Genomic DNA, 26,584 nt, shown 5'->3' on the forward strand with positions numbered 1-26,584 from the left:
CATACATTTATATGCTGCAAATCTTGAAGAGGTAAGTTAGAAATCTGATGTCCTCTGGCTGAGCTTGCTAGGTTGGGGTCAATACCAGTATTGGCATTGTTGTTTCTCTTATTCCTCAGGCTCTGCCTCAGACGATCATGGAGCTTCTTTCTCTGCTTCCTGTTATTAAAGAAACAAATTAAATTGTGAAGCAGCCCAGATCACAACTGGACAACTTATCAGAGAACAACAGAGGGGGAAGATTCCAAATGTACCAAAAAAAGGTACATTTACTCCAATTTTATCTGATGTTATTTTGGCTTGACTGTAGTAATGATAATTATTATTTCTTTCTGTACTGCGGTCAGTATAGATTACACTGTCATGTTATAGCGTCCAATAGCGCCACAAATCCCCAAACTTCCTTGCAGCACTTTTTTTTTCTTTTTTTTTTTTTTTTTTGGTTGGTGAATGATGTCCAGCTTTATGTATTTGTGAGAGCCTGGAAACTCTCTACTGTACTCTGTTCACTTACTTATCACTGAATACATCAAAACATAATTGTCAGACAGCAATGCTGGAATGTCTCACAGTCTTTAATTATAGGTATAATAAAACTAAAGTGTCTGTCTTTCCTCCCAAAAAACATGTTCATCTTATTTAAATATGGTTTACAAAAACAAATACCCAAAACCTTATTTGATTTCTATAGAAGCCCTAAGTGGCCATGCATTCATATATTTTATTTCCTCCATTTTCTTGTGATAATGAGTTAATTTAATTTGTTTTCTCAAGATCTCAGATTAATTAGGTCATTATCTTGAGAAAAAGTTTTATTATCTCAAGATATCAAGAAAGTTATCTGAGAATAACATTTGTTATTTCAAGATAATGACATTAATAACTCAAGATCTCAAATGAAATTAACTCCTTAAAAGAAAAACGTAGATAATGAAATGTATGAATGTATGACTGCTTAGGGCTTCTATAGATTCCTAGTTAAAGTTAAGCATCCAGCATCCCTTTTGTAACGCTGGTAACACTATGAAGACCACATCTATAGTGAGAGTTATCATAATGTCTATCATTGTTTAAGCCATGAATCTCTAGTACAATTACAATTACTTCAAAATTCTGTTATGTAATTACTAATGAAGACTTTCTTTCCCAGTAAGACTCAACAGTCTAGCCAAGTGCTAGCCTTTAAGGGGATCAAAACAAAGTGTCCTCCTGGTTTCTAGCTTGTGCTTTTGTTTTCTTGGCTCCCAGGTTATAGAACATACACATCATTTATGCTTGTATGCCCTGGTTCATTAATCTCAACATTTATTCACGTTTTGTTATTTTTGTCTTTTCTTTAATGTGCATTTTGATTTGATTTTGCTACGTGCTATAATAAAGCGTTTACTTTACAAACTATTGATATTTTGAAACACAGCACAGTCACAGTTGAGGAGACTGGGGCACTGTTGGACACTATAAAAAAATCATGGAGTGTACATTTTAGTTTAAGTAAGCATAAAAATGTGACATGAATTACTTTGTTTTGCAGTAGGCAACCACACACATGATTCCAACGACTAGGAGTGCAATGCAGATTCCTGATATTGTTAAAATACGTTTCTGATACAGCTCCTCAGCTTCTGAAAAAGAGGACAGTCCATTCTTAAAACTTCACATCTACATAACACACAGACAGACATATACTCATACATAAAGACCATTCCAGCCATAAACCAAAACAAGTAAAAGCTCTGTATGGAGGTTTTTACATTTTCAGCAACCAGCAGTCCAAATTTATCATTGTATCAGAACATATTTTGCACTATTGATATGGTTTAAATCTAATCTGAGCTGGGAGACACAGAGCTGGCCCTCATTACCTTTTTATAGCAGCCAAACATGATAATTATGATTTAGTGTGTTCATGCTTTAAGTGGTACTCCAGTGATTTAGTTTCATAACGTTTGCATACTAATGAGTTTTAAAAAGAATGGTCAAAGGTGTAGCAGTGGTCAAGATATTCTGACTTTTAGCCTACACTTCCCATAATGGATTTTAATAGTCTTGTCACATTATGATTGTAGTGATGTCATCGGGTCAGTGCCATCATTGACCTGTGCTGACATCACAACTGTACGACTTAAGAGTTAATTGGACATGCCATTTCTTAGTAAACATTAGTAAGAGGTTGTTAAACCACTGCCTAACAAACACTTCTCTTCAGGGGCTGGGCTTCCATTTTTTCAGGGGCTGGATGGAATGAGTGGATGGGTGCAAAGGCAGAAGCCATGATGTTCATGCTCCAACTCACTTTTGTGTGGGGGCCCTGTTTTAGCTTATTGCAGGTGTTAGTGTATACTTTATGTCTCTCTCTTTTCATAGATTGGCCACAGTTATTTAATATAACAAGTTTAGAGGGATTCTGGAGAAATGTTTAAGTTTGTCTTTATGTTGGAGATTATTAGCCAATATATTAACATCAGATATTTTTAATGTTTAAATGTACATTTTGGTGTTGGGCTCATAAATCTTGTATTGACAGGGCTTCAGTCAGCAGTCAGAGAGAAATGGCTCTAGCATGTAATATACTAAATCCAGCTCTCCACTCTGGTTCCTGCTTCTCTTTATCATCCTAAAAATCTTAAACATTGTCTTTTCAGGGATGCTGCACCTCTCAAACAAGTTAGAGTTAAATGAGGTGGATCATCTTACAAATAATAGATGCCTGCCTGGAAAACAATTATATTCATTTCAAAGCAATATAATGTTAAAGATTTTGATATTGTATGATCCCTCCCTGGGTCACATCCATTGTCCTGTTCTATTTTCTTTCACTTATCTAGATTGTCTTCTGTTGTCAGTGTTGTTATGTTTGCCTTTGCTCTGGTATTTATGAATTTTAGGACATCAGAAGCTGTAATAAGATTTCGATCCTTCCTTATGTTGATTCTCATTGGGCATTTTGGAGCTCCTGTTTTCCAGCATAACAAAGCTTTTTTGGGAAATTTGATATAAGCAGATTCCATGCAGTATATTTAAAGCAGTCAACTGTCCTGATGCTTTTGTTAATTAGATGTTACACACACACACACACACACACACACACACACACACACACACACACACACACACACACTGTTGCATTCAATTTTAATTAACTAGTCTCATTGAAAGTGAAACAAAATATTAACATGAATTAATAACAGTGTGATTTAAATGTGTAACATTAAGGCTAAATTAATTTTGTCATTTTTGCAGAAACAAGTTGATCCTGCACTCAGTGTAATAAGAAGAGGCAGTAACTACAGTGCTGCTTTAAGGAAGAGGCAAGATAAGGAACAGTTGGAAAGACATCTGGTGGAGGTGGAAACAGGAAGGTAGATGGCAGAAGATGGATGGATTTAAGACGGAGATCTGTTGTTTCATGCTGAACACTGGTTGCAACAGAAAGTGCAGGGGGGAGAGCTGAAGGGATGTAAACATACAGCATCAGAAATGTACAGCCTCTATGGCTTCATAGCGTACTCAAATAAATCTGCAGCATTGACTGTTGAGGCACATGTGACATTAGATCACAAAACTACAGTTTGCAAATGCACACAGTGCTTTGTTATAAATAATGTAGACGTGTTGGTGTTTAATCACTAAAATATGTACCGAATGTGATATTTCATTTGTGTTCATGGTCAAGGCTGTATGATCCCTTCATCTGGCAAGATAAAACTAGCTTTAGTGTAGGGTTTAAGCTTAGAGTCTTACATCTGCAACTAGAAGGAAGAAACAATCCATACCCATAAATTCAATCCCAAGATGTTCTGTCAGTGCAGAAAGATGAAAAAAAGATAATTGGATTTTACAGATGAGGTAATATTTTTTAAGTAGAAGATATGTAGTCAGATTTTGCTTAATGGATTAAGGACACACTATCAAAAGTCATTATACAGAAACTTATACATAGTAGACCGTTTATATAAACATGATATAAATATGGTATTCTAAAGGTACAGGAAACAAATTGACCTAAATGGTAACACTTTCAATGACGACTACATCTATGGTGCATTGTAAGGATATTCAAAGTACATTTTAATGCATTCATTATGATTTATGACCACACTCATTAACACACATAAAGCTTTCTGGAATAAAACGTTATAAATGTGACTTACAGATGCTCTTGACTAGAGGTTAAATGATTGGGGACACATTATGACTACCTACACTCACCTATAAACACACCTGACTGTTAATATAGTGCCTTAGAAAGTTGATGAGTGTAGTAATAAAGCATTATGGATGCATTGTAATTCACAATGAATGCTCCATAACATGCTATGCATGTGGTCTTCATAGAATGTGTTACTGCGAATAAATTTGGTTTCTATGGCAACACACAAATGTTGACCCAGATGAGCACTGGACAACCATAACTACAGTTACTAACATAACAGGAAACCCAATGGAAAGTGTGTGTATGCTCATCACTGACATCACATATGTTTTATCCAGTATCAGACATTAATCTGTGATCTGTGAAGGAGTGCAAACTCTGGTCTCCGGAGTCAGATGTGCTACACAGCCATCAACCAACATACACTGACTTACACCAGTCTTGAGGCAGAGAGAGAATTGAACTTAATAATACCAACAAGTTGTTAAGCATTACTGCACAACTCTGCCAAATGTTCTAACTCTAAGTGTATAATGTGTAGGTAACAAATATATTTCTGTCATTTCATTTCTCCTTTGAAAAGAGCACTCACTCACTGCTATGCTTTACAGTACTGTGACACAGAGCCCCCACTTCCTCCACACATTTAATTGCCACCTCAGTTTTGTTTTTTTATCCAGTTTTGATGCTTCACCCAAATAATACATTTTCTCTTCCTGTCACTTGGAATAAGCTCCTTTGATATTTTATAGTGAAAACCAAATTTACCATTGTCATTTACTGTAAGTAGGTACAGGAATTGTCCAAATTCTCTCAACACTCATGACTGTCACACATCAAACAAGACATCTGGGTGAGGGCAGTGTTCCCCATTTCAAATTTGCTTTGTATATGTCTGGTAAAACACTGACAAACTGTTTTGAACTCCAGTGTTTGCAGGAAGTGAAAAAATAAGTGCTTTAAAGGTCCAGTGTGTTTCAGTGTGTCCAGTGGGGGATCAATTTGCATGGAAAATGATAACATATTTTTTTATGTCATGTTCAATCACCTGAAAATATGAATAGCTGTGTTTTCATTAACTTAGAATCAGCTCTTAAAATCTACAAAGAAAACGGGTCCTGTTCTGATCATATTGCACTGCCATGTTACAGTAGACTAGAGCCTTTACATTTTGTGGCCACTGTAATTCCTCCTACAAGTTTAGAAGGGAGTCAGGTGAGGGGTATTCAGTTGATTGTAACTTCACCACTAGTCCTAAATCTTACACACTGAACCTTTAACACAAGTTTAGTTTCCTGTACCTTTAAAATGCTGGTGAAAGTATACTTATCACAACACCAGTTTATTTTTTTCAAACAAATTTTGTCCTGTAATGTAATATCTAAAATGATCATAAGAAAATATAATACATTATGTATCCAACTGTTAGGCACCACTAAAGCAGTGACATGGCTTGATCCATGCACTTACATCAGTGTCCTTGCATTTCTAGACTGTCATAGCAGACAGTTAGTGGGACAAAGATATACACTCAACAATCACTTGAAATTTAGCATGCTATGATGATCATGCACCATTCCCAACACATACTCAGGTCTCATTTACTCAATCTATCAGTATGTTGATTGGTTAAAAAATAATATACTATACTTATTATAACAATACGATTAAAACAATTTGCAAAGTAAACTCTCATTTAAAGGCCCTTTGTATGCAATGCCTTTAGAGCTGCACACTTTGTTTTGCTTAATACAGCAAAAAGTCATAATGACATGGCACAAGCTATTGAAAATAATGGGTTACAGTGGTGCTGTTGTCTCGTTGTTTCTGAAAGAGTCACAACAGTTTTCACACTGGCCATCTAAAAAAAAGCACACTGCTGCTGATGTTTTGCAGTGAGCATTGGCTATGAAGTGAGACTTTCCTCATTAGAAAAAACTCAGCACTTCAAGCAACCTTGTGGGCGAGATTGGACATTGTTGAAGTGGACATTGTTAAAGAGCTGGTGAACCTCTTAGAAAAAAAGTGCATGTAAATGGTAAAATGCATAATGTGTCTGACTTTGACACCAGAAACTGACATAGCCCATCTCCTGCTAACAGTCACTGTTGGTTGCCATTAACAATGAATGATGAACAACTTGTTTTTAAACCCACACCATGATCACCAAGTTGTTTTGGTGCCTAAATCTAATTCTTAATGATAGTAATGGCAGTTCATAAGAAAAAGCTCATATTGTGTGGGTCATTTTAGAAGGCAATGACAAACAACTTGTTTTATAATTTAGTTTGGAGTGTAAACAATGAAAAAACTTTGTTCAGCTATTCCTACCTTCAGTCACAGTATAGAAATGTGTAATGGTGTCAAATATGAACATGCTATGGACCTGAATGGTATTTGCACTTGTTTGTTGTTGTGGTAATTATTGTGAGCTCTGGGTAGTCAGGACCAAAAGAATGCCTAATAACTCTGGATGTGCGGGAACCTACAGTGCAGGTACAAAACAGTTCAAACTGATATTGTGATTCTTTTAGTGAAAATAAATCTGATAAAAATTGAATTTGAACAAATGCTATTATTAAGGTTTCTGCCTCTTAAAAGAAGCTTTTTCTTGCCATTGTCACCAAGCGTTTGCTCATGGTGAAATAGTTGGGTCTCTGTCAATAATACTTTAAAGAGTACAGTCTAGACCGGCTCCATATAAAAAATGTCAAGATAACTTCTGTTGTGATTGGGTTACATTATAAATAAAATTGAATGGAAATGAATTCAATTGAATTCCAGTGTTGCAGCAGTGAATTCAATTCATCTCACCACAGACACCTTTCATTCACTCAGTCCAAGACACCAGTGATATCATGTCTAAGGGAGTTTCATAATTTGACAAGGGGCCAGTTAAAACAGGAAGAGAGATTGTTTTTAAGATGGTCAGATACACCACAGCCAAAAGAGTATATTATTTTTCTTCAGCAACGACAGCTAAGAACATAAAATGGTGGCTCCTTGGTCACTGTGTGGTCCTGTCTCCTGGTTCTGGGCAGACCTCTTTACTCTCTAGGCAAGATAGAAATTCATTCAACTCAGTCAAGCCTATCATGACCTTGAGCCTGAGTTGGTTGGTGAACATGGGACTGTCCCTGAACATAGTGCTCACCATTCCAAATGCATATGAGAAATCTACCATTTTGTTTTCACATCACAAATTCACAAATATGGTTTAAAAAAATAGAGCTGGAATTGGTAGTGCACACATTAGCAGTTTGCTCAGTGTTGTGGGAATAATTGCAGACAAGATTTTCTGATAGTATTTGGTGAAATAGACGTTACAAGGTGTAAAGCAGTCATAGGCTGGTATGGCCTTGTGGTTCAGTGTACCCTGTGCACCCCTTACTCAGACAGTCACTTCCACGGGGTAGGTCTTAGGTTAAAGGCTCTTAGCTAGCTTAGACAACTAAAGCCATATGCCTGAAGCCTGTCACGCGTCTTCTTGAGGGAAGGTAGTATTTTACTATTCATTTTAAACTGCCTTTTACACTCTCACTTTTTTTTACTGAAGAAAACAACACAGCCCGTGGCCCCCATGGTTGCTATGCAACAATGAAGCAACTTCTGAACCAACACAGGATGAAGAACCAGGTCAAGAGATCAGAACAGCAAGATTTTTCAATATTTTATAATCACCCTGCTCAAACAGTTCCTCATTCACCAAAAAAAGAGTGAATGCTCTGAAATCTTACACTGCAGCTAACCAATATTTCTATTATTTATCATGATAGATACATCCCTTGAATTACCTTCAGGATCAATAAAGAATCTATCTATCTATCTATCTATCTATCTATCTATCTATCTATCCACCTCATGGAACTACTGACTAGAGACAAATTAAAGGAAAAAAACAAATAAATAAATGGAGAAACATTAAGAATGCAGATGCTTCCACAGAGGCGCACTACACAGGGGAGCCCCCGAGGGAGAGAAAGGGATACCATCAATTACTTTCTAATCAATTTATATTGTTTTTTTCCTTTAATTTTTCACCTGTCTGTAGCTTGTAACTCAGTCATAATTTACACATTCAAGCAGCAAGCTTCAAATTTAAGTGGTTAGTCATTGACCAATTTTAAAGATGCCAACCTGTGCCTCTTTTAGGAAAGATTAGGAAAAGGAAAAGAACAGCTGTATCTGCAGTTCTAAACTGTTTTTTTATTTCTCGCTGATAGAAGGCATAGGTTGGAGACAGACTGCATATTAAGAACTACAAGCCTGAAGCAGCTGGTACATCTTGGTACTATTCTTGAAGTAGATAATACTGGTTAGGCCTGTTTCAAGTGCTTCATATGACATGGTTTGTCCTTGTGGCATTCATCAGGTGTGTGTACTTATATGTCCATTTACATAACACTGATTTTTTTTTTTAATGAAATAAATAGTCCAGTCAAGAAAAAACATTTTTGTCATTCATGTGCAAAACTTAATTGATTCCTTACACAAATACAGTATACAGCTGGACTGCTGACACCCTACTTGCTTATCTGTATATCCTTCTACTGGCAACTAGCTTGATTTTTTGTGTGTATGAATACACATATATATTTAAGCATAGACACAGTAAAGATTGTAACACTGACAATTTCCTAATCTTCCAGTTTAAAAACATAAATGTGTAAACTGTGCAAAGATTTCAACTGGAAATAATATTAATTTAACTTTTACAGTGCCATACAAAAGAATACGAATTTCAACATGCAAAAAGTTTTGGGCTGCATAAATCACAGATCTAAGGAGGAAAATAACATGTACAGGTACACAGCACAAGAACTGCATGCTCCAATCCAAAGGGATTTTCCAGAGATAGAAAAGGAAATAGACATACTGTAAAAGCTGGCCATTACATAGTTTTGGCAGCGATCACCGGTAAATTCATTTGGACACCTGAATAGGAAACAAAAGAAACAGCAAAGAAGAGAGAGGGAGTTAGTTCATGCAAGAACTGCACAAAACCCACAACAGTCATCACTGGTGTTGGCAGAAAGGGCCAGCTAGACCACTATGTCTAGCTATAGTCTGTGAGTCTGAATTAGCAGCAGACTGAAATTTGCATGTACATACACGGTTACACAGGACAAGCCTAGACTTTGCCTGTACAGTACCAGCCTCTCAGAATTGCCGTCTGGCAGCCAGATTTCTATTTCTATTCATTCCATCCACATAGGCAAGTCATTGACCAGCTGGCAATTCTAGTTGACTGTATATCTGTAATATAATCCTATAGGGGGTGTCATGACCCCACCCAAATAGCAGCATAGGCCCAGATTCATTGCAATCAAAAAGAGAATTCAGGGCTCCCAGGAATGGCTCTGTTAGTCCTGATGTAGCAGCAGCCCAACCAGTGATCCCTTGGGTTTCATGTACGTCATTTCTGTTCTTATGTTAATTTCTTCTGCAGGTAACAAGAGTGTTCTCCTAAGTGTTGGTGTCTGAGAGGATGGGGTGAGGCTCAATGGAAACAGCAGTAGGTAGGATGTCTTACATCCAGACATGACACGCTACTTAATGCAACTGGAGATGGAGGCAGTTTACTTTTCTGAATAGTATGGATGAGGTGTGATGAGATGTGTAGTACATGCAAATTCCAATTCACTTCCCTGCTGAGGAGAATGTACTTAAGCCTTTGGACCCATGCAGAGGGCTCCACTTCAGCTCATAAAAATATAGTTAAAGCATACCAGAAAAATGCCTAGCTTATTACCAGGGAAACGTAGACGAGAGACAGGAATATCTCTGCCATTTCTTGGAGAAAAACATGACAGGAGTGAAACACCAGCAATGACATGTGGGATTGAAAGCAGTTGTGTTCACATACGTTTTGGGTCTGAGACTTTCTTAAGCACAGCTTGTTCACATCGGTGCCCAGTGAATCCAGCCAAGCACCTGGTTGATGGGTAGAAAGGAAAAGAGATAAACAGCACTGACTGCATAAGTACACATGGACCAACACAAAACATGGCATTAAATTAAATTGTGAGGTGCAGAATTGTCCAATATAGATGTAATTAGGAATTTTAGGATCGGGTACTGTAGGTACCCAAGTTTGAACTATTAGATATTCAGCTTCACAAATCTCAAAGTACATGTGGTTTGAAATTGCCAGTCTTGGAAACTATACAAAATATGCAATGTGAGGATCACATGAGCGACTTCTGGCTGACTGTTTATTTGACTTGACTTTGTTATAACATTAAAAATTCTTAGTCTTTTCACTGTATTTTTACTTTGACTTCCACATCCAGCAAAACATGAGTAGCAGCAACAGTAAGTGCAAGTCTTGCTGACCACCCTACAGATGAAAGGATGTGAGGGAGAGTTCTGTAGTGTTCTCAGTTACAGGTCAGCAGGACAGAAGTGGATTTCTTGGGAGAATGGATGGTATGCGCTTGTCTCTACTAATAAGACAATCCTACACTGAAAACAGAAGTCTTAGCATTTCCATCTACCCTGATTCTATGCTGATGCACTGGTGCTCCATCTTCCACAACCAACACAAATATTTGCAGATTCACATCTGATCGCACAGCTTACCTTACTTTTAACTTTGCTAACTCCACCTCTTGGGAGAAAGGAATCAAGCTTTTTCAGCAGTCTACCTCTGCTGTGACTATTTTGTTCTGTCCTGACCATACTGAGGACACATTTTTGGCTCATCTGCTCATTAAATGCATCCTTCTGGCGGTCAGATGACATCAGTCTGTGGTGTGCACTTTGTGCAGTATGATTTGCTGCTGGTGTTTAAAGCTCAGATCACCCTAAAACTGCTGTCCTTTAAAACAGCACTTAAATAGCTTTGACCTCATCTAAGCTATGAAGTGATTGATGTGCCCTTTCCTTTCCTTTGCCTCATTGTGATTAAGGACAGCAGCTCAGTCAGACAGTGCCATTTTGCATTGCTGAGGAAGTAAACGTGCAAAGAAAAAGGCCAGAAGCCAATATTATTATATTGGGTTTTTTTTAGAGAGAGAACAAACGCAAACAACAATTCTGAATTGTCCTTTTTCATGCTTAACGCATTACACCTGAGCCAAACCTGTGCCCTCATACAGATTTAATAAGAGCTCTCCTCAAAGAATCAAACTTGTCTCATGCCTCATCAAAAAACTCAAACAGATTTGATGTGGCACAATTTATGAGAATTCACCAATCTTTTCATATGAATGTGCTCTATATGGCTCATAAAACTCGACCTGAGAGTTTAAATGTGCTGAAATGAACCATGATAATAAAATATATTCGTTCGCACATTTACTTAGAGTTTGTTTGTTTTATTTTTAGGGCCCGAGCACAGCGAGGCCCTATTGTATTTCGAACGCTGAACGACGTTTAAGAGTAAATCGCATTTTCCACAGCCCATATCCCCCCCAAAACTCACGAAAATTTGCCTACCCCCCCAATGTCAGGCGTAAAATTACGTATTTTGGAGGTCTCACACATGCACGCGCGCATACGCCTCCACAGCGCCACCTAGGTGCGCGTTTTTGCCGGTGCCCCTCGCCACGGTTTCGCCCACGTGCACGAAACTCGGTGGGAGTATGTAACATGCCCAGACGCACAAAAAAGTCTCTTGGTGCCCCGGGCGACAGTGAAGCGTACGGCGTCCAATTTTGCTCAGATTTGGCCTTTTCCCGTTTTTGCCTCATTTCCAGGGGTCGCATTTGAACGAACTCCTCCTAGGGATTTCATCCGATGTGCTTGAAACTTGGCGTGTGTGTTCTCAAGGCCTCGACAATGAAAAGTTATCAAAATCACAACTTTTTATCAGAGGGCGTGGCCGTGACGGTGCGTCAAAGTCGACGCTGCCGATTTTTTCACAAAAAAACAAGACTCCATTGACTTTTGGGCTGATTTTCGGGCAAAAGTGTGCGGCTATCATATACTTTGTCAGAGCTGTCTGAAACTTATTGGGGTTGTTGAGAGCAATATTATGCACAATTCGGCTGCATAATTAATGAGGGGGAGGGGCAAAAGCGCTCTATAGCGCCCCCTTGAATTTTTCTTTGGGACAGCCCTGCCACAGTTTTGGACACCGAGTTATGAAACTCAGCCACTTTGTACAACATGGCAGGACCTACAAAAAAAGTCTCTTGTCCAAAACTGTGGGCAGGGCTGTTTGAAAGAAAAAATCAGCGGCGAAGGCGCCGATTTCGATGTGAGCTCATATCTCAGGAACGCTTTGGCGAAACGGAACCAAGTTTGATGTCATGCTTCGAGGCGCTGTCCCCAGTCCAGGAAACAAATATGGTGTAATTTCGTCTCTAGGGGGCGCTATAATTAGCTAAACATTGTTTTTGCTCATATCTCCTGAAGTGTTTGTATTTGAAATGAAATTGTGATATCCACAGATACTGTGGCTTGCCCCATTGATAGCTGATGCCAACTTTTCATGTTAGCCAATCGCTGTTGGCGGCAACGCCGCTAGACAGGACGTTTGCTCATATCTCGTCAAGGCTTTGACCTCCGAAGACCAAATTCGGTCACGTGCATCGGCCCCAAAGTGTGCCAATACAATTTGGTGTCATTTGTCCACTAGGAGGCGCTGTAATTAACAAAATTGCATTTTTGCTTTTTTGTCTTGACGTGTTTGGATTTGACCAATATTATGCACAATTCGGCTGCATAATTAATGAGGGGGCGGGGCAAAGCGCTCTATAGCGCCCCCTTGAATTTTTCAGTGGAACAGCCCCGCCACACTTTTGGCCACATAGTCATGAAACTCAGCCGAATTGTAGAACATGCCAGGACCTAGAAAAAACTCTCTTGGAGCAATGGGCTAAGATTGAACAGGAAGCAAGATATTTAAGAATGAAAATCGCCATTTTCTGTGTTTCGGCCTGGTTGAGAAGGGCTCATGTTTGAACAAACTCCTCCTAGGGATTGTATCCAATTCACTTTAAACTTGGTAGGTGTGTTCACATAGACTTCCTGAGTAAAAGTTATCAAAATGATGAATTTTAAGGAATCGCTGTGGGCTTGGCGATCAATAAAAAAATTCAAAGAACGCATCAGCAGGAAGCACCTTCTCAGAGCTGTCTGAAACTTCTTGCGGTTATCAAGGTTATGTTATGCACATTTCGACGTGCGAGGGCCCGACCATCGCTGCTTGCAGCTTTAATTGGTTTTGTTTTTAAAGATGTTTTTTGGGCTTTCTGCACTTTTTGAAAAAGGCAGCTGAAGAGTGAAAGGAAAGTGGGGAGAGGGAGAGGAGGAATGACAGGTCAGGATTACACCCTGGGCCGCTGCAGCAAAGACTGAGCCTTTGTACACGGTGTGCATGCTCTACCAGGTGAGCTACTGGGCACCCCCTTACTTAGAGGCTTTGTATAGATTTCATGATATAATTGTCAGATTTCAGTACAGTAACTTCTGCAGTTCAGTAGCAAATGTTGAAATGTGTACAAAAATGTAAAATACAATGTATTATCTATTAATAAAACATAATTTTCCCTCAACAGCTGATTAAAGAGCTTCATACAGATCACTTCCCAGTATCATGCTCTGTCCAGTATCTAACAGTGATCAGCTGCTGTGGGATAAAATATTTGAACCCATAGCAGTGTCAGTAGTGTCACATGACTGCCTCTCATATTAATCATGGACCACCAACCTTTTAGCATCTAACTGAATGAAATTTGTTTACACATGGCATACAGTAATTTTATAAGGTAAACTCAAAGTAAGACAATTAGGTAAAACATGAGGTCCAATGCATTTGATGAATGGTGGTCAGCTGTGGGACTTTTGAACACAAAACACTCACCACTATGGAGACCAAGGCTGATCAAGTAAGTGGCTCCTTTTTTCCTACTTGCAATGCCTAAGCAATGTAGTTGCTTGTTGTTTAATCTTAGGCTGACTCTCTTTTTCAGTGGTTCAAGTGACAACATTGGATTGCTGAATGGTTAAACTTGTAGTGTGAGACTTTTACACATGAATGAACATCCATTGTCAAGTACGTGCCAAATGGTTTCACACAAGACTGATTAAGCTTATCACCGCCATGTGGGGCTGTGGCTTAAAAGCAGAGCAGGTCGTCCACTAATCAGAAGATTGGCGGTCGATCCCCATGCATGTCGAAGTGCTTGGGCAAGATATTGAACCCTAAATTGCTGTGTGTGAATGTGTATAAATGGTTAGCTCCTAAAACTGATGAGCACTTGGCCATCAGTGTGTGAATGTGTGTGAATGGGTGAATGAGATATGTAGTGTAAAGCGGTTTGAGTGGTCGGAAGACTAGGAAGGCACTATATAAGTACCATGTAAATCTTTGTGTATTTTGCAGTATATAGGGGTTTTAGATCAAATTTTTTGATTTTTGTGGCAACCATAGACTGTATAAAACCTGAATGTTGCCTCTGTTTCATCACTGATGGACATCACTATCTTGGTAGTCCTGCCCCCTCCTGGCTAATCCAAAAAGGGGAAAATAGGTGGATCCTGGTTGGAGCTGAGGTGGGCTGATGCCACCCACCTGTCAATCATGCATGAAGGTATAATTTTAAGCCTTAATATAATGTGAACAGGTGAGTTGTATATAAATTCACCCTCAGTACAGTTGCCATGAACGTGGAAATTAGCTACAGAGACCAAAACAGTTTTTTGTACCAGGCTGTAAACATTTTAATTTCTGCTGTGAAGTTTTTTAACACGTGGACAGCGGCAGCATCTTTCTCAAAGCACTGTTTTGAAGTCGAAAATATGTGCCACTGGCAGACGCCATGTTGGATGTACTGCTTCTTCCACCTCATGTCTAATCTAAATGTCGGTAAAGACGTACATCATCGGCAGACCTGAGGCGGGCTGAATGACGTAGGCGCTCTAATAAGCCGTCTGTAATGGCATGTACCTGTCAATCACACTGTTAAATTCATCCCCCCACACAGTTGTCATGAACAGGGAAATTATCCGTAGAGACCGAAACGGTTGTCTGAAGCAGGCTATAAACACATTTATTTCTGCTGTGAAATTTGGCATTTTAATTTGGCCTCCTATGGAGCTTGACTCAGTTCTGCAGCATGCCTTAAGTGGAATTACAGTTTTTAGCACTTCGACTTCATTTCCCAGCACTGGAGGTCAGAGTGTAATAAACCAACTCATTACCTTAACCACACTCTTTTTCTTTTTTTTGAACATCTAATAGTCTTTCCACAGAATCCTCTTCTGTCTGACCATTTTTAATAACCTTTCAGTTCATATTACTGGACTATAAGCCTTTGTGCAGAAATTTAAGGAAATGATTCCTTCAGCATTGAATTCAATGCCATGTCTAACTGTAACAGAGGACTTGTCTGCTTCCTTTAGCCCCTCACAAATAGATCATCTTGTTGATAGTACTACAGGCTCATTACGGACAACTCTAGACTCTATTGCACCTCTGAAAAAGAAGACAATTAAACAAAAGAGGTTAGCATCATGGTATAGCCAGCAGACTCGTAAATTAAAACAAGAGCAAAAGCGCTCTATAGCGCCCCCTTGAATTTTTCTTTTAAACAGCCCCGCCACAGTTTTGGACACAGAGTTATGAATCCTCAGCCGAATTGTAGAACATAGCAGGACCTACAAAAAAGTCTCTTGGAGCAATGGACTACAATGAACAGGAAGCGAGATATTTAAGAATGAATAATGAAAATCACCATTTTCTGTGTTTCGGGCTGGTTGACAAGGGGTCATATTTGAACAAACTTCTCCTAGGGATTTTATCCAATTCACTTCAAACTTGGTAGGTGTGTTCATATAGATTTCCTGAGTAAAAGTTATCAAAATGATGAATTTGGGGGAAACTGTGTGGGCGTGGCGATCCATAAAAAGATTCAAAGAAGAAATCGGCAGAACCTTCTCAGAGCTGTCTGAAACTTCTTGTGGTTATTAAGACCTATTGAAACGGGCTTGTGTAGGACCCAAATGCAGCACAACAGCAAGGGATACTTAGTAATGTTCCTTATTGAGAAACTCACAGCAGGCGATATGGCAGGTGAGAGAGAGGGAATAAGTCCAATCAATCGGAGAGTCTGTGGCAACGAACTGGAGCAGGGGGACAGACTGCCCGGGGAAACCTCCAAACAGCCAGGGAAACAGGCAGACAGACACCAGAAACACTGAGGCAGAACTCGTGGTCGGGGACGAAAAGCTGAGGTGATTACCGGGGCAGAGACAGACGAGCAGGTCAAAGGCAGGCAGGGTCGGCAACGGGAGATCAGTCCGGACAAAAGTGCTGGAAAGACTTGCATGACGCGAAGAACAATCTGGCAAAGAGTGTCTGGAGGTTGGTGCTTAAATACAGGGTTGATTACTGATGAGGAGCAGGTGTGGGAGGCGGGAGAAACCATGGTGACTGATGAGGAGGCGGGGCTGACAGGTGAGTGGAAAGTTACTGGGTGCAGGTAAGAGGGAAAAGCAAGCAGGGGACCGGAGTGGGTTGTGACACCTATATTATGCACATCTCGACGTGCGCACATGTGCGAGGGCCCGACCATCGCTGCTTGCAGCTTTAATTAGTTATTGTTTTTCTGCTGTCTGTCTGCCTCTCTCTCTTAACACTTGCTACATTATAACATATTTAGTCAGATGTATAAACTTTAGTTATATAACATACTGTCCCATGTCATACCTGCAAAGAAACTTTGTGCTGCCTGGCATGATTTCAAGGGTGAAGCACTCCCCTCCATTAACACAGTAGTTCCTCTGGCTGTCACTACAGCGCGTCACATGACTGGAGGTCTTGGCTGTACTGGTGGCAGCTGCAGAAGACACAAAGTATAATTAGTACAGCAAGAAAATGATACATACTGAGTTTAGACAAAAAACATTGTGAATGTAGAGAAAACATCCCATGATTCAATCCTCAGAGGAATACCTCGTGTTTCAAAATGTTTCAAACTGTCTGCAGTTTGGAAAGGTAGATCTGAAATGAGCCACTTTGACTGCATATAAATAATATCAATATGTTCAACAAAAAATCTTGTCACTACTTCACTACTACACTCTTCATTCATACATTTAGTATGCTCGCACCACTCCTATTTTATATTACAAGACCAAAACTAAAAATATAAGCAAGTGGAAACTGAATATTTAGCCATATTTGCTCTATTTTTGTAGTCCACTAATCAGATGATCAGTGGTTCAATCCCCGGCTCCTCCAGTCTGCATGTTGAAGTGTCCCTGGGAAAGATACGGAACCCTAAATTGCTCCTGAAGGCCACGACATTGGAAGACTAGAAAGGCACTATATAGTGTGTGTGTGTGTGTGTGTGTGTGTGTGTGTGTGCGTGTGTGTGTGTGTGTGTACATGAAGTTTACCATGATTATGTGTTGATGATGAGTGATGCTCAGAGAGGATCATATCTGATCATCTCTGAGCATCACTGTGAAACACTTTTGTCCAAAATGCCTGACCCTTTCTCATCTAGAATACACAAAAGTCAGATCAATTTAAATATGAGCAAATAATTTGCATCTGACAAAAAAACTGTGTTGCAGTTCCATCTTGACTTTACAACTACAAATGACATTTTGACACTTTGGTCAAATGTATCATCTTTGACTGATGTGTTTTTGAAGTCGTAATAATAATTTCATTATCATTCATATAGCTAAGATTAGATAAAATGCTTTTCATACAGAGTGCTCTACAATTTGTCTCTCATTCATCAACACATACTCCCAGGCATATTCATGAACTCTGTGGGTGTGTGGGTCATCTTTGGATTATTGTGCGCGCTTTGAATAGGAAGTGCTGTGTTGCTCTTGATGAGCAGAAGGCAGCCATCAGTGTGTGAATGGCTGTATTGTTGTAAAAGCACTTTGAGTGGTCGGTAGATCAGAGAGGTACTATATAAAGTCCATTTAGCATTTACAATTACATAAATAAACTCTTACATCAGAGTTGATGGACTTGTTCTGTTCATACATCAACCTAAACATGTGGAACAACTGGGATTTGGTGTATTTAATACTTAAATTTAATACAAGAATACTTGTGTAGTATATGTGCATCAATACAGAAGGAGCCAAGATCGAATCATTAACCCTGCCATGAAATTATGAAATGCAAATATATAATTGCTACATTACTCATTACCTCAACCACAGAAAATGATGAGAATGTTAAAAAATTAAGGGCTCATGACACCCTTGTGGAAGAGACTCTTGCTAACTGCGGCCCTTGGCAGGCCTTTTCTTTTGTTAGCAGGAGGTCTGTGCCCCTCAGGACTGCACTGGTTAATGCTTAGTCCAAGTCCTTCATAATGAACAATTTATTTATCTCTAAAGGCTTGGTTTTCCTGTTTCTTCCTGAGACAAAGGAGCATGGAATACTGTTCCCTAATCGAATTGTGCCTACCGGATTGTACTTTTTCTGCTCCCCTTCACAGGATTAACGAATTAAACCACAGAACTACACACAGTCAGTCAGAATTTAGATTGTTACACTTCACAGGTAAGATTAGATGGACAAAATAAATCTGTGCTGCACTTTTGACAATTGCAAGATGACTTATAATTTGTTATGGAGTTTTCTATCCTTAGTTACACAAGGTCCCGTGTGGGCCTTGAGGTCCTCAGCAGTATTAATTGTTTGGCTTTGCTTGAGAACAGTGCCAGTCTATCTCAACACTGTGGTGACCAGGGCTGAAAAAACTGAAAACAGTGGACACTGTGAAAATCATGTTTTTTGACTTTTCCAATATGGTCATCACTGTTAAGTGGGAAGCTGGAGGGAATGACAGTGTATGTCATGTATGTGGTGATTTGCACCTTGTATATATGAGCTGTTGTAACAAGTGAATTTCCCTGCTGTGGTATGAATAACATATGTCTTATCTTATTATGTAGACTATGAATTCTTGTTACCAGTGTAGTTAGAGACTTTTAGTTAATTACAAAGCAAATTTAAATAAAGATGAAAACACAAGCTAGCCATTTTCATCTTCCTCCAGTAATGGACCAGGGAAACTTCTCCAAAGTACAAGGTGATGAATACAACAGTTAGCGAAACCATCAGTTAAAGCTTAGGTCAGCCAGACGGAAACTGCACATCCACTGCAGTCCCTATCATAGAATATAGCCTAACTCCACTCAGCTAAAATGAACACAATGTAATGTGAAAAGTCCTGCCTTCATGATGGTTAGAACGTTCTATTTGTGTCAACTGTTTTAGGGGGAAGTTGAATCAACTGTGTGATCAGTTTGGAGGATATACTATGTGCTGTTGAACTGTGTTGATTTACATTAAATATTTTGAGGGTCGCCGCTTCGGTATTGCACTGTCTGCAGCTTGTTGTGTTTTATTTATTTTAGTGGAGCATGTGTTAGACTGAGGTGGCAGTAGGATGCAGCACAAATATTCTGGACCACTGCTTTACTGTTACACAGGACGACTATCGCTCGGTCCCTCGTGCAGCTTTGGGTGTCAAGCTGAGTTTTTGTTCTGTCTCGTCATTTCCTGTTTTATTTTGAAAATTACCTGCCCTCTTGTTTCAGATCACTTGCCCTTCCCTTGTGTGTCACCTGTTGCACCACAGTCTAAGCGTGTTTTGTTCCATAGTGCTTAGTTTAGTTGTTTTTTCAGCCTCCCTTGGAGAGATACTCAGTTCCTTGTTTATGTGTATAGTATTGTCTAGCCTCCACCTTTCAGGAGAGTTTTTGTTTTTCCCCTGTTTTTTCTAGAGATCCAGTTAATATTTTACAGCCTTTTGATTTTCTTCCTTGAGAGTGATTTTGATTTTGATAATTTTTCATAACCAGTATAGAGTTTTTCCTCCTTAGGAGTGTTTTTTGTTTTCCTTAGTTTAGGTCAGTTTTTCATAGCCTGTTGTGTTGTATCACTCTGTCGAGAGGTTTTTGTTGTCTCCAAATAAATCTGCTCACTGACACCTCAGCATCTGAGTCCTGTTTGAGTTCCGGCCTGACATTGGGACTCTTTGATCTCTGTCAGGTTCATCTTTTACTTCGACCTACAGGCAGAAACCAAAATCCGCCTGTGTTCAAGATGGTGAGGTGATGGACCAACAAAGCAAACCTGGATAAAAGGGTTTTTAAGGCTGTAGCCACAGACACGGACAAACCCACTGACTGACACACATCAGCTTCTGTGTGTGTACCTGATAAAACATCTAATGCACATACAATAAACACAAACCCTGATTTACAGCAAAACTGAGGCAGCTTCGTCAAGCCAAGGAGCAGGCCTACAGAAGGGGACAGAATCCTTTACAACCAGGACAGAAACACACTTACAACAGAGGTCAAAGCAGCAAAGAGGAGCATCTCTGAAAAGCAGCTTTTCGATCTGGCGTCTGGCCTGCAGGAATGTGATTGGATCTTGATCTTTATTAACCTATTACAGCAGAAATCACACTAGCTATTGCAATTTGAATGGGCTTGCACACTAAAGTATGAGACCGAAGTTTTAGTATCAGTACTTCAGTGAAAAGCAGTCTATAGGATAATAACAAATACACAAATCAGGTCCATCAAATTAAGATCCAAACTCGTGACACCAGTTTGGTACATGAGAAATTGAATGTCAGTTTGTGCGTAGAAATGTATGTTTAAAATACTGAATATTCATACTATTGAAATGTTTGTTTCACACAAATATTTAACAAGCAAAGTATGCTTCTTTTTCATTCAGGAAACTTTGTTCACATTTGTAAATGTTGATAAATAATTAATAAATAATAATATGGCCAGCAGTTTCTCTGTTTTCTGATAATGTAACTTTTATATAGCATGACTGATATTGTGAACCATGTGCGAAAAGTATATATTTAACAAAAGAGTTTAAATAGCATTATTTTGTATTGGTTTGAAATCAGACCTTCTGGAATAAAAATGATATTAAAGTGATGACTTGTCCTCCAACATGTCTCATCTTCATTTAAATCCTTCATTTGGATTTAATGTCTCAGGGCCTCCTCCTGTACTGTTAACTCTTCTGTCGGCTCAGCCAGTGTTAGGAGTTACGTTTGAATTGGATGATTCAGCAGCATACCATTTATTTCCAGTGCCAACATTTATTGCTAATGCAGGGAGCAGTGTGCCCTTTATGTAGTGGTAAAAGTAAAATGTCTTAAAGGAGACTGAAGCTTGGATATCAAACAGTTAATGTTGACATTGTCATTTTTTATAAAACAATTACAATAATAACTTCACTATTTGCTTAACCTTAAATGTGATCTGTGGAGTTTTCCTGTAAACAAGGAAAATGATTGTTTCTCACTAAAACACATTATAACCTCATTATGATCTTGCATAGATGCTTGAGGTCAAACAAATGTGTTATCTGTGAAGTTTGCTTCCTAATAAATAATTTTTAATACTGCATTGTTTGAATCTGCGTGTCTTACTGTTTACATCTTCTTCTCTGGCTTTCTTGGCATATTATGTTTCACGTTTGTTAATATGTTATGCCACCAATTGTCAGTTAGTGGAATAGTATGAAACCAACAGCAGGATGTAACTCAGTCAAAGTGTGTGCATCCTCTAACACACGCACAGTTGAAACATGAAAATATTGCTCCATAGCACCATCAAGGGAGAAAAACTCCACAAGAAACCTTTAACCAGGTATTTTAGGTACCTACCCATAATTGTGTGCCAATGTCCCACATTTGTGATTTATACTATGTATGAGTGATTTAAGAGAATATTCCATATGCACCATTTTTTGAAAAAGAACATGAGAATGTTCTTAGTATAAAGTAAATCCTACATATTATGCTATAAATGCATAGTTGGTCCTCCTCGGTTCAATCCCGGAAGGTTTTGAGGGGAGAGCCAAAATCTATTTGTTACAAATACTCTTGGGAGCTGCCATTAAATGTGTCACAATGAGATGGTTGAAACCGGAACCACCAACATATAATATATGGCTTAAAAAAGTATAAGAACTGTATGAGATGGAACATTTAATCCTGTATGTCAATGCAATAAGGGAGCTTTTTATTTATTCATTTAGTGTTTCTTTTTATGCATGTAGGTATATATTGATTTGTGTCATTGATGTGTGTGTATGTATGTATGTATGTGTGTATGTATGTATGTGTGTATGTATGTATGTATGTATGTATGTATGTATGTATGTATGTATGTATGTATGTATGTATGTGTGTGTGTGTGTCAAAATGAGAGCAAAATATGAGTTCTAAAAAAAATATTGAAATTAGCTGATCTGGAGGCAGGTGATGTATAGAGTGGTAGCTTTCATCACCATCCACATCCCCATCCAGTCCTATAAAACCAGCATCTCCCAACTCTGCAGACTGCGGTCTGCTATGTAGCCATATTGACACTCCCAGACAGTCACACAAGAGGCTGACTGAGCTGTTAGCTTAGCCTTACAGCACAGGCTCCACAGAGAAACTCTTACAAAGGGCAATGAAGGTCCTTCAAGTGACTGTCAAAGCTCCAGTGGGTTCTCTGTGAGTCTGACAGCAGATGCTCATAGCTGATAAGTTTGGTTAGCTGTGACGACAAGCTCCTGTGTATCTGCCACACTGAGCAGGGGTCAGTCTATCACTCTGATCATTGTTCTCTCCCATGTCTCACACGTAGCCACGAGGCCACAACGTCTGTAGTGATTGTCCTCTGCAGTCTTCTGCTGCATTTTAACTCCTAGAAGAGAGGGACATAGCAGACTTTCGGGCTGCTGTTACACTTAAAGAATTGGTCATCTGTCTATGCTGCTGATTAAGAAAGCAGTAGATTAGCTACCCCACTTACAGTGTAATAAATCACAGTGATGTGACTACAATAGAAACGTCATGGTGGCGAGCCACTGGCAGGCAGACAGTATTAGCGGGTTGTTTTTCCCTGTGGCTGAGGAAAGGAGGGAGCATCAATTAGCCTCCAGCAAGCTCTGACCTTGAAATGGAGCACAGGCGGAGAACAGGAAGTCTCCCTGTACCACAGCGTGGAGTTTCAGTTTATGTCCCACATCATTTATTGATTTTCACTTTTTCATGTGACTGTAAATGTACGTCCACCCTTTTTAGGGATCTTCCTTATTGTATGCTACCTACAACCTTTTACCATTTAACCATTTAAAGTAACATCATACAGGCATCCAGTTATCGTAGTGTCCCTAAATCATTGTGGCATAATATCAGTGAGATTTATAGTGAATATTATACATTATATTATATTGTTAGACATTCACTCACTGTAGCGGTAAAGGAAGCTTGAATAGAACAGTTGTTTCTTGCACACCTATCTGTGTAGCAATATTTCAGAGGCTTAGTCATGGGCCTCTGTGCTTCACCTCTGCAAGTCACAACATGTCTGCTTTCAGACAAAGTTCTGACGTCTTCCTCACACTTCCTAACACAGTCGACGGAACACAGCATTTATTAAATCAATGATAAAACATGAAAAGAGAGCCACATTCTAATCATTTATAGAAATATTACAGTCCAAGGTTAACCAGGACTACAGCTCAGAATTACATCCTATATTGTGTTGTTAGAGGCTAGTTTTGAAAAGAAAGCCCAATCTCCGTGCTTTCACTGAATAAGCGTTGGGTACTTACAGATTGTTGAGACGATGATGTCGTTTAATTCCTGTGTCGTCTGAGAGTTGGAAGTCTGCTTTGGGACGGTGGGACGTTCATTGTTGTATCGCATTGTAAAAGTGTGATCAGACAGAGTCACTCGTGGAGACTGAGCCACATATGGCCCTTGTGTAGATTTCTCTTTCACTAAAACATCAGGATGTCCTGGGGTAATGGCATTGGCGGTGGTCAAGGAGACTGTAGATGAATGAGGAATCAACACAGTTAGTCCGAGTGTGGGGTCTGATACGGTAATTGGGCCCTGTCCAATGGGTTTAGGATCTAAGTGTGTTGGTGGTTCATACTCAAAGATCTTATCCACAAAGACCCATTTGAGTCCAGCTGTGCAGAGGGCTAAGCTAAGCAGACAGGCCAAGATAGGTAGAATGCAGATTTTTTCAGAGTGCAGGCAATGGTTAATCTGTTCCATTTCTATGCACACACAGCAGGTTCCTGGCAAGGCCACAATTCCCAAAGCCCCCAGATGCTCCCCATCACCGTTACCACCTCCCTCTGCAGTTCTCTCTGCATCCTCCTCCCCACTCTCACCAGCTGCCTCCGTCTCCTCTGGTTTCTCCTTGGGGATTTGTCCAGTATCAACAGTCGAGCTGGTGGGGGAAGTCGATCCAGGGGGGGGAGCTGGCCCTGCAGAGAGGTCCTCCATTCCCTCAGTCATCCTTTCCAACTTCTGGATGAAGGGTCTCTGAACAGCTCAACTATTAACTCAGAGCATCACACAGTGGCTGTCTGCCATCAGTCTCCACTAGTATGTTTTCCATCATGAGACCGCAGATTTCAAGCTGGGATTTCAGAAGTAAAAATGCTCTTCAGAGTGAGTCGAACCTTGCTAATAGACTGGAAGATATATAGACAGCCTTCTGCGCAAAACGGAAAGGAGTTCCTTGCTCATGCTTTCTCACAGGAAAAACAATCATGAGTCTATAAATAGAATCTGTAAATTTACTGCAGGCAAAAACAAAAAAAGATTGCCAGAGATTTAGATTCCTTAAATGTTCTGCATGGTCTAATGGTGAGCAATGGTTGAATAGTAGTGCTCACTCACCTGAGCACTTGGGCAGAAGAGGCAGTGTCGATGTGACGGGCCGGCTGCAGCTGCAGTAGTTGTAGTGCAGAGGACAGGACAGCCAGGCACTGCAGTGGCAGGAGGGACATGCTGTCTTGTCTGTAGAGCAGCTGAAAGGCTGAATCATCAGGGAGCGGCAGGTGCCCTTCCTCTCAGCGCAGAAACAGATGAGTAAGGATAAAGAGAGAAAAAGAGAATCATAGAGGGAAGGAGGAGGAGGGAGGAGGAAGGGCTGCAGTAGCACAAACGAGCAGAGAAGACGGATACTCCCCTTTTTCTTCTCTCACCCCTCCTCTCAATCTTTCCTCTCCATTTACAGAACAGGGGAGCCTTCCTCTCTGCCTCTCTTCCTGTCTCGTGTCTGTGCTCTCTTTGGAGGCTGCAATCCCAGCACAAAGCATCCAGCAAAGCAAGTTCCTACTTGATCCAATTAGAGAGCATGTCATAGGCAGGCAAACTGCTGTAGCCACCCCTCCAGCACCACTCCCCATTGATTATGCTGATACTAAAGGGTGTGTTTTTTGTCAAGGGGAAGGAGCCAGGGAAGGAACTAGATATATCATTTACCCCAAGGATGGAGCCATTGTGTTCTACTCTTAAGTATCTACATTCATTTGTGTAATAATATGATAACGTGGATGATAATGATAATGAATAAGTCAGTGGCAGAGACACATGTGTAAATATGCATATGTTTACTTTTAGGCACAAGAAATATATTTCAGATTTAAAACATTGTTTTTGAGATATTTATTTGCTGTTAAAGAAAGAAAGTAGCAATGGACCACTTTTCAATGATGTATGTAGCTAGGCTTTGTACACTATAGCATAGTGTATGATTTAATGTCACAATGTCAAGGAGGTTCAAATGATCAACAACATAATATGATAATTTTATAATAATATGATGATAAAACAGAAACAGTTGCAGCATATTAAAAATGTGAGGGTGCTTAAGACAACAGAATTTAGAGCTGACAATACAGTGGTCAGCCAAGGAAGGAGTGCAGCAGACACAGAAGACACATCAAGCTGACTTCCCTTCATAATCAGACAATGGCCATCATTGCTGATGCATGCATTAACACAGAACCATCAGAAATCTGAAGGACCCCGGTACAGGCTGGAAAAGTCTGATCAGAGGTGCTCTCTATGGTAGCCTCTCCTGTTGTATGTATGTGTGAATGGGCAAATGTGACAGGTGTTGTAAAAGTACTTTGTGTGGTTGGTAGATCACACCAGTCCATCAATCAAAACAGAATAAAAGTATATGCATTCACAGAAGGCATTTTTTTTCACAGAAGTGTGAGAGTGCTATGAATTGATGAAGTGTCTGTAGCCAACAGTGAAGCATGGTGGGGGTTCCTCACCCCATTTGCGTCTCTGCAGAGTTTTTGGGGTTTAGACAGAAATAGTGCTCTCCTCAGTGCTGAGAGGACAGGTATGGGTATATTATTATCAATCACACATTCCATTCCAAATTTATTCTGCAGCATGACAATGATTACAGACTATCTTCAGCAAAAACACAGTGTCCTGCAACAGATGGTGTGGCCCCACGAGCCCTGATCTCAACATCGAGACAGTCTGAGATTACATGAAAAAACTGAGGAAGCCTAAATGCATGTAACAAGGCCTTGAAAAAAAAAAATAATAATAATAATATATATATATATATATATCTGTATATATCTATATATCTATATATATATCTATATATTATATATATATATATAGACAGTAACCC

The 26,584-nt window shown here is 39.6% G+C and overlaps 1 protein-coding gene and 1 long non-coding RNA gene across 8 annotated transcripts in view; one reads left to right on the plus strand and one right to left on the minus strand.

Moving 5' to 3' along the window:
- The window catches only part of nrg1 (neuregulin 1), a 34,314-nt gene extending 10,042 nt beyond the window's left edge, over window positions 1-24,272 (minus strand). For 2 of the 7 annotated variants that reach the window (XM_019264313.2, XM_027276584.1), the window contains exons 1-5: window positions 23,733-24,272; window positions 16,812-16,941; window positions 9,030-9,088; window positions 1,520-1,622; window positions 6-159 (exon numbers count right to left, since the gene is read on the minus strand). In XM_019264313.2, coding sequence (XP_019119858.1) covers window positions 6-159; window positions 1,520-1,622; window positions 9,030-9,088; window positions 16,812-16,941; window positions 23,733-24,183 — 897 coding nt within the window. In that variant the 5' untranslated portion in view covers window positions 24,184-24,272. Of the gene's footprint in view, window positions 1-5; window positions 160-1,519; window positions 1,623-3,773; window positions 3,798-9,029; window positions 9,089-10,019; window positions 10,177-16,811; window positions 16,942-23,732 lie in introns of those variants that run through there. The other 5 variants (XM_027276582.1, XM_019264317.2, XM_019264307.2 and 2 more) reach the window with 5 other exon arrangements.
- LOC113745105 (uncharacterized) lies at window positions 158-5,784 on the plus strand. The gene is made up of 2 exons (XR_003461981.1): window positions 158-263; window positions 3,241-5,784. It is a non-coding gene; the product is annotated as an uncharacterized LOC113745105 (long non-coding RNA).
- Window positions 24,273-26,584: the final 2,312 nt, after the last annotated feature.

The sequence above is a fragment of the Larimichthys crocea genome, unplaced genomic scaffold (genome assembly GCF_000972845.2).
Source record: "Larimichthys crocea isolate SSNF unplaced genomic scaffold, L_crocea_2.0 scaffold456, whole genome shotgun sequence".
Classification (NCBI taxonomy): domain Eukaryota; kingdom Metazoa; phylum Chordata; class Actinopteri; family Sciaenidae; genus Larimichthys; species Larimichthys crocea.